Raw genomic sequence first — 9586 nt, forward strand, 5'->3', positions numbered from 1 at the left:
ACCAATTTACTACCAGAAATTAAAACATATGGTGAGATTTTGATCCCATTACAGTATGCTACTCTTAGTTGTTGATAATCCTAGCTCTTAGTCCAGGGTCAAAGACATTCTGATAATTTATTTTGTGAAAGAAACTGCAGGTCTAAGTTTAATTTTGGTCCTTCTACTTCCATCAAATGTTACTTTAATCCCTTTTCTTCAATTTTATTTAACTAAATACCTATACTTCTATGAATTATTAAACTAATAAGATTAATACCTTTGCTAACTTACCGTCATTAAGGTGACGACTTGGTGGATAGCACGGCATTTTCGATAAAAAATGACTTGTAAATTATTTAGCCAAATGATAATTTAATTTTTCTTTCGTTCTTTCTCCCTCTCCCTCTCTCTCCACATAATTCTCACTTTTTCACCTTTCTTAGCATATATTTTTGCCTGTCAAACACCATACCAGCCATCAAAAAAGAAATATAAAAAAAATTTCTTTTATTTGATAGTATTTCAAACACATACAAGCCAAAAGACACACTCATCAGAAAAAAAATTTTCTTAAGAAATAGTCAAACCATCCAGTAAATCAAATTCCACCACTGCAACAACTGCCGATGTCCTCCCTCTGTCACCTTTCGTCAGTTGCATAGCAGCACTTATCTGAACATTCAACTTATAATGAAAATAAATATATACTTAACTAATTTGTAATGCATTCAATATTAATTTTGCTAGTGGTAGCCTAAGGCTTTGACTTATATTTGCTCATGATACTTTTAATGATGATTAGGTTCTGGATAAAATCCATGCCAGAGGTAGTGGTCCCCGAGTTATGCTAACTAGGCAGCCTACTGAAGGCAGAGCCCGAAATGGAGGTTTTTATTTATACATAGATAGAAAATTCCTCCATTTGTGTTTTACTGAAGGATTATATATTCTAATAGCTATTTGTTTTCTAGGACTGCGTGTTGGAGAAATGGAACGTGATTGCCTGATTTCTTATGGAGCTAGCCTGTTGATTTTTGAGCGCCTAATGATCTCTAGTGATCCTTTTGAAGTTCAGGTAATAGCTCAATGCTTTTGCACTTTGTTGAATCAGTTACCAAACTCTGGAAACTTATATTTTTGTTGTGAGTTTTTCAATTACCAAACTGCACAGCAGTGTCTTTGTTAGAAGGCTTATTAACAAATTGGCAAAAACATAAGTAATGCTTTAGCGTTTAGAAAGTTTTCTTGTTATAGATCATTTCTTTACAGGATGAAGATCTTCTATCAGATCTGTGACCAACTTTTGGCAAAATTCAATTAAGCTTTAACATGTCTGATTTTGACTTATTTTTAGTCATAAACGCTGTTTCTGTAGTGTTCTTAGAAAATCCAGTCTATGATACTACAAACCTTTGCCCTTTCATCTTTGTGATATTTCTTCCCACAATTACAACCCTAATTATATCTAATCTTAGGTAATGTTTTTAATTGATGCACATCTTGGAAGAAATCTTAAGTATGGTGCTTTTACCAAGTCACATTGCTGGCTGTAAAAATTTGCTCATATCACTCCTGCACTTGGTATTTGTGAAAAATGTTGTCCCACTAGTTTCAAATTTGCTGCCCTTGTTAACCAACTCTGTTAACTTTGTTAATGTGACAAATATTGACCTTTTTATTTTGACATGACATTATGTGGCAAAAACTAAAATTAAAAAATGTTACAAGGAAAAAGTAAAGGCTTTTCTCTTGTTTCTTTTGTCTGTCTTTTATCGCTCCTCCTTTCTCTCTCCACTTCTGTTAGCTCTCCTCCCTCAAAGGTGCCTCAATTGGAGCTTCATGACACTCAACTCCACACCATATTTTTTGAGATTGTGCAATCATTCTGTTCCTAATTTTGAAATTTCCTCTTCGTCTATATATGGTAGTTTTATCTCATTTCAATATCTGCCAGTCTCTTACCTTTAAAGGGGAAGGGTGGATAAAAGGAGAAGAGAAAACATAGCTGTTTGTTTACACTTCCCTACTATATTAGCCCTGTGCTTCTCTTGATTTAAGCTAGTCAAAGTCTTGATCACATTTGAACATTTTGAACAAATATTGAAACTCATTGCATACTTTAGTAGTTTTCTCTGCATATTTTATCAAAGCCATTATACCTGACATTTATGGAGTTTTCACACAGGTTTGTAGAAAGTGTGGTTTGTTAGGATATTTCAGTCATAAGCTGAAAAGAGGGATTTGTTCTTCCTGTAGTAATGGAGATAATATCTCTATGATTAAGTTGCCATATGCTTGCAAGCTCTTATTTCAGGTATGTTTTGATATTTGATTGTGGTTATTAGCATGATTGAATAAGAAATGAGGTCTTTGACTCAACGTTTTAATTCTGTATGTGATGAATGTTTCTTGGATATTTTGTCGGGAATTTCATGTGCGCAAGTTTCAGTGACTTATTCCTTAATTGTGTTTTAATTGTCTTATGTGCATATAGAAACGTGCTTCTTTTGAGAATCCTTTTTACTTGAATGAGTTTATGGATACGTTTGACTTGTAAATGAAGGCTTTTCATTTTATTGCTAATCAAGGCTCACTATGAGAGAAGTTAAAGTCTCAAAGGTTTGGTGTCGAATTTTCGAATGTCTCCTTTAATGAGTTATTAAAGGCAGGATTTGCATCTTTTGACTAAGCAATGCTGGGCTGGTGATCTGTCCAAGTAAATAATTGCGGACAGCTTTGGTAAAAATGATTATGCAGGTTGGAGGATTAATTAGTCTATTCAAGATTTGATGTCGTTTTCTGACAACATTCCTTGTCCTTTGCTATCATCTAATACAACAACAATGCAAATTGATGAAATTTGATGGACATTGAGGCATTCCTTGGCACTGTCGTGTTTTCAAAATCACGGTTCTTGTTTTGAGAAATTTGGAAGCTGACAACAAATTGTATGTTTGATAAAGTATATACCTTTCTGCTTTCTCGAAATGAAAGCAAAACGTTCAAAACAAATGGTAATAGAAAATCTTGTTCTCATTAAGAATTCAAGATGGAAATGGCAGTTACCAAGGAATGGCACTGTGGACTTTGAAATTTCATAATATAATTGTGGTAAAAGTACTTACCTAGCAGTAGTTTTTGCACGAGGTATGGATTATTATTCTTTACAGTATTGTTGGAGCTTTTAAACTTCATAAGGGTTAGAATGTTGTGATATGTTCATTTAAATAGCTTGATGAGACATGGATATCATCGTCTAATCTCGTATGTGAAGTTGAGAAACTCTACCTGCAGTTTTTTAGATAACATCCAAGGAATATTTATATAGTGTGTTAATCTGAATTGTCTCTCATTTCAAACTTTTATTGTAATAACCTCATTGATGATAGCAGGAGTAAATATATTTTCTACTTTCAATCTTATTTTCAATAATTTATTTGCCACAGTGTTTGATCAAATGCCTTCGAATGACATGTTTTCAGGAACTGCAATCAATGAACATTGTTCCTCGCATCAATTTAGCAGAACCATAAGACACTCGAAGCCCAATGGAGTATGAATCTCTTTCCAGTGTCATTGAAGTAAATACTTAGATTGTATTCTTTTATGGGAAGGAATTGTATGTTGGTTTTTAGTTTAGTTTAATACTATTGATTTGCCAAATGCTGGAGAAAGCTATTTATAGTTAGTTTATTATCAAAAAAAAAGAAAAAGAAATGCATAGTTAGTAATTTTATTCAGCTCTTTTGGCTTTTGTGCAATGCGTATTTTATTATATATAAGAAAAAATCAGATTTATTGCCTTGGTGGAGTTGGCTCTTGATTTGAAGTTGTCAATGAAGGATGATGTAAGGTTGATTCATTTGCCGCATCATATGATCTTTTATATTTTCTTAGCACATCTCATAATCATTCAAATACATTCGGATCAGATATGTTCTTTTGTTCTCCTTTTCTGGAGCTTGATACTACTATATGAACAGTTTTCTTTGATGTCCATTTACGGAGTTACAGAGTTGAAATCATAGGTGGTAATATTTTCAGTCTAGTGTGTTAGTACAGAATCAAAGTCTTTCATGTTAAGTTAAATTAATAGCCATTATGGATAGTGTTTTTTCATGTTAAGTTTTCTTTTATGTCCTTTTCCTTTCTTTCATGTTAAGTTAAATTAATAGCTTTGTGGGCTGAAAAAATATGAGTTGGGCCTGGTCAGTTCATTTTGTATATGAGTCATCAAAATTTCAACCCAACCCACCTCTTGTTAGCCCATGGATTGGGTTGGATCAATTTATTTTTATTTTTTTAAAAAAATTAATTTTTTTAATTCTACTTGATAAATTTTTTATTAATAAAATTATTCTATAATTTAATTTATAAATTGAATAATAAAAAAATATTACAAATAAATAAATTATATTAAATATAAAAAATAAATAAATTACATAATAAAATTTAAGTATTTAATCGAAATTACTATCTCATAAACATAAGTATATAACCAAATAAAAAAAAATTTCAAGGCTCATTTATATTCTTTTTAATCATCATTCTCAAGTAAAACATTTAAATCTTGTTTAGACAGTAATGATGTCTCAAGGTCTGAATTATTATCAATTTATCATTTAATATTAATTATTTATCATTTAATATTAATTATCATAAAAGAAAAAAAGATAATAAGTTTTAACCTAATTAAAAATTTTAATTTGAAAAGTGAATATTAAAAAGATTGAAATATATAAAATAAACAATATTATTAGTAGTTAAATTATTAATTTTACATAATTAAATATATAAAATTATTAAATTAATTAAAATTATTTTTTTAACCCATAAGACTGGTCCTACCCCCAACCCACATCAGTCCACTGATTTGGTGAGTTAACCCATTTAAATCCATTTCAAATATGAGTCAAAATTTTTCAACTCAGTCCACCTCAGTCCATTTTGACAAGTTTAGGTACTAGGCTGTGTGGGAGAAGAAAGGAAAAGGTAAACAGAACGAGCTAAAACTGATCCTTTTCTATTATTGAATTTCCTATGTTTCCTTCTTTTTTCTTTTTTTTTTTAAACTACTAGCATTTTTGTCCATTTCTTTTAATCTAAATAATTTCAAATATATATAATATATAAAGTACATATTTTTCAAATTATATATTTTTTTAGAAAAAAAAGTAGAGAATTTTAATGTAATGAATTATTGTTCTTAGAAAGAGAGGAAGATCAAGAAACCAAAAAACAAGAAGAAAAGATAATAAAAGGTAGTAGGTGATTCATAAATTAAATAGGATTTTGACTATTTTTCTTTTGTTTTTAATTTATTCTTGCCTTGAAGTGTTTTTTTTTTTTTCTATAACGAATGTTTTCTTGCTATTATAAATATTAGAATTGGGTCTGCGAGTTGTGCTCAGGTGAAATAAAAGACTTTGAACGAAGTGTTGATATAAAAATATACATATACACAAAAGCTGCTACAAATTTTAATACAAAGTGGAAGAGTGTGTCATAGTTGTTTATAATCATATGCATTTATTCCCACTCACTTAACAAAAAGTTAATGCCCACGAACAAATTAAGATCATGATTAACTGCTTTGTTTTTGTAGATTTTTGTATATATAAAAAAGTTAACATTAGAGTGTTTAATTTATCATGTTGCTTGTAAACAAAAAATATAAGATAGTGTGGGTCATAATTATTAGTAAAATTGTAGAATTTCTTGATATTATAGGCTGGGCAAGGACTCTTCAAGTGAGGTTGTTCTTTGATGATTGGGTTGTTTTGGAGGATCCTCTGGCAAAATGTAAATGCTCAATTTTGACTAATCATTATCTTTTGAAGTATTGTGCTGCAAAATGAGAACAAGTTTAGAACAATTATTTTATACGAGAAAATTAAAATAACTCAAAACAAGTGACAGATTCACAAGTTATTTTCACGTTTGAGATATTTTAAAAAGTTTAACTTAGTAGCTCAAATATATAAATAATTATGAAGTTTTTAACCTTTTTTTAAAATACACGTGCTTTACCCAAATCCTATGCATTTCATGCTCTTTCTCCTACAACCAATAAGCCATTCCTTAACGTACTTTTCCATAACAAGCACTTTCTTTCATGATTGAGCTTAACATCCAATAACTGCTATTTAACGTGCTGTTCTATAACAATCATATTCTCTCATGATTGAATGTGTTCTCTTGCAAGTGCTTTCTTTCTCCCAAGCACTCCTATTTAGTATATATATGAGAGTTTGGAAAGTTAGGAGACAATTAGAAACAATCAAAAACTCAGCAGAGACTAACCTCATAACTCTCCCAAATATTTTATCTACTCAACCTTTTCCATCTATCATGCTCCGCTTACGCTTCAAGGACTACTCCAATCTTCCTCTCTACTACCTATAGTGCATTCAATTTCACTTATTATAATCCTCCCTCTCTCTCTCTTTACCAGAAAAGCCCTCTGCAACATATAATCCTTTTAATGAATGCTAATCGGTTCAATTAAACCATCATAGACTTATTGAACTTCAGTAAAAAAGAAGAAAATTTTTCAGAATATCAACTTTACAACTACTTAAACATAAAATTACAGTTACATCATGCTAAGAATATTTTTAATTTTCCTCCTTTTTTCCTTGCATGAAAGATAATATTCACACCCATATGTAAATAAAACTATATATATAAAAAAACAGGCATCTAGTCATTAGTAATTAATGCAGAAAGCTCACATGAAAATGAATTGTAGCAATGAAGTTTCATCTTCATATATATAGGTGCCATAACATAATTACTAAAGTAAAAGTCTAAACCTAGAAGAAAACTTTCAGAAAGAGACAATTTAAGTTGAAGATAGTCTAATTTCATAATAGTTATCATAAAAAAACTTTAAAATAATATCTTCAGAAGCTTAATGATAACTTTTTCTTATTTTCCTTCCATTTTCTACCACCCAATTCATTGGTCCAAAGCTCAAACCTAAAAAACTTTGTTATTGCTAGAAAATCCTCAAAATTAATTTCTATAATTTTTACAACTTCCATAACTTTTTATGTAATTAAATTCACTTTCTCTACATATTTACATTATAGAAACTATTTTCTACTTTCTAAATAAAGCCTTTTTAAGGGACAATTACTGAAAAAAAATCATGGAAAGAAATAAATCATACATAATAAATTGTAAACAAAAATAACAAACATAACACAACTAGTATGTCTACTTTGTAGTTTGCTTACACTATTCAACCAAGTTAAAGTCAATGTAACCCAACATATAGCTTTTAATATCTAAACATGTATTCTTCTACCAAACCAACTCGGCAACCCTGCTCGACATTGTTGCAATCAAGGTTAGTTGTCTGCGATTAAACGCATTCATAACTCCTCTATTTAAAAGCCAAAAGAAAGAATTACTACTCATGAATGATAAAGTAAAATTTTAATCATAAATATCACATAAGCAAACAATGAATTTAACCCAAAAATTTGGACATGAAAAGTATATTAATCAAGTATGAAACTCATGAAACATACACATAAGCAAACACGTTGTTTACTAAAGAGAAATTTTCCATTAAAATTATAATAAATTACATAAGTAATATCTTTAAAAGCTGACTTCAACAAAGCAAATCAATAAACCAAGAAAACACTAAAAAATATAAAATAATTCAATTCAAAAGAAAGTAAATCGATGACACTTTGCAAAATGTGCTAATAGCCTGTCTGAATGCTAGACACGTTAGAAAACAATAAACAGAGACCAAGTTACACTAGCATCAAGATAGAAGCATCTGACTTAAAAGCTTGAGGACTGATTTGATAGAACAAATGCACAATAATGTTTTAGAACAAAGCAAATATAATATGACTATAAAATAAATCATGAAACATAGATATCTAAAAAAAGGGAAAGATTTCAATTTAAAATCTCTATACCATTACTTTATAAGACACAATGATAAACTCCAAACATAATCTTATGTAAAAATCAACCTGAGCTAAATACTAAGTAGTCGATCCAAGTTCCCTAAAAAACAAAAATGTCAAAAAAATTCAATAAGGAAACCCATGAATAAGTGAACAAAATCCACATCAAAGACCAAAATATCAATAACAGATGTGCAAAAGAACACCACCCCATATTCTTATTGAATATTGTAATAACTATAATGAAAAAAACAAACTAACAGGTAGCCCAAACCCGATCTAATACATTTTAATGCCAAGACTTTGAACTTTTGCCTAATCCATTTTCCCCATATAGCAATAGGGGAAAAAGTTTTTAAAAAAAAACCCTAGAAATAATAACAAAGAAAATAATAAAACTAAAATTGTGAGGAACATGGCAGTAAAAGGGGATGTATAATAAAGAAGAAATTGTGTAAAAAAGAATTAAACAACCCAAATGTTCAAAGTTCTTTATACCCTAGAAGACCCTAGCTATTGAACTAAACAGAAAAAAGTTAGACAAATCCAGATGCAGAAAAACACAAAAAGCCAATGGAAAAGGAATGCAACCAAAGTTGGAAAAAAAAAAGCAAGATTGAAAAACACAAGCAAAAACTTCTAGAAACCCAAAAGACAAGTAGCAAGGATAATAACAAGTCAATGATGGACATGGAGAAGACAACACCGAATAACCTAAACACGGCACCCATTTCAGGCAACACACATCCACTGGTCGTACAGAATGGAGCGACTAGGTCCAAATATCGAGAAACGAAAAATCTATCATGTGAGTTTAGAAACAAAGTGACATACGGAAAGAAAACACATGAGAAAATGATTAGCCATGCCACCCGCCCAAGCTGACTTGAAGAAAAGTCTAAAAGCATCAGGCACGCAGCCCGTTCAAGCAAACCCTACACCAAATCACATTCTCAAACCCAATACGAACCCCTTCCTTAGCACACCATGTGTCAAACCCACAAAAAGCCAAATGTCAACTTTTGAGAGCCCTATTAAGGCTTCCATTAATATATAATTATAAATGTTCTTCACAAGTGTACTCTTTTCATGATACTTAATAAAGATTTTCTCATTAATTGCTTTTAAGTAACCCGTTTCTACTTGGTATATATAAGGGACATACTAGAAATTCAATCGACTCACCTTTTAATTCTCTTTTAAAATTCTTTTTAAACTTTTCTCAAAAACTCTTTCTTTTACTCAACTTTTTTATTTGATTTTCCACCAAACTCCATCAGTAACTTTCTCTACTTTTTTCTTTAATTTGTATATTTACTCCTACCATAAGCACTCAACACTCAACACTTTAAAGACTCTTTAGTTTTCCTCTAATGCTTCTAGCGCATTTCACTTTATTTGTTGCGATACTTTACCTTTCTCTTTGCTTAAAAAAAACCTTGTATATTTTAGTGACACAATCGTGTAAGAGTGCCTACATTAAGTAAACTTCACAAAGAAAAGTCTTAGGCTACTATAAAAATGGACGATTCCACCAACAATCAAAGTTGACCTATTCAAATATGCATGTAAGACATGAAGATGCTTCAAGTTTCCCAAGAAAGGATGCAAGTGTTTAAGGACAACAATAAATGAATGATGAAGACAATTACCCAATTTGTATCCTCAAT

General features: G+C 30.3%; 1 protein-coding gene across 1 annotated transcript in view; it reads left to right on the plus strand.

Moving 5' to 3' along the window:
- NRPC2 (nuclear RNA polymerase C2) overlaps positions 1-3784 on the plus strand; it is a 30086-nt gene extending 26302 nt beyond the window's left edge. Inside the window, exons 37-38 of the mRNA XM_021427824.2 lie at positions 2168-2296; positions 3465-3784. Of these exons, the coding sequence (XP_021283499.1) occupies positions 2168-2296; positions 3465-3515 (180 nt within the window). The 3' untranslated portion in view covers positions 3516-3784. The remainder of the gene's footprint in view (positions 1-2167; positions 2297-3464) is intronic.
- The last annotated feature ends 5802 nt before the right edge of the window (positions 3785-9586 follow it).

This window comes from Theobroma umbraticum, unplaced genomic scaffold, assembly GCF_002168275.2.
Source record: "Theobroma umbraticum cultivar Fairchild unplaced genomic scaffold, ASM216827v3 scaffold_147.0, whole genome shotgun sequence".
Taxonomy (NCBI): Eukaryota; Viridiplantae; Streptophyta; class Magnoliopsida; order Malvales; family Malvaceae; genus Theobroma; species Theobroma umbraticum.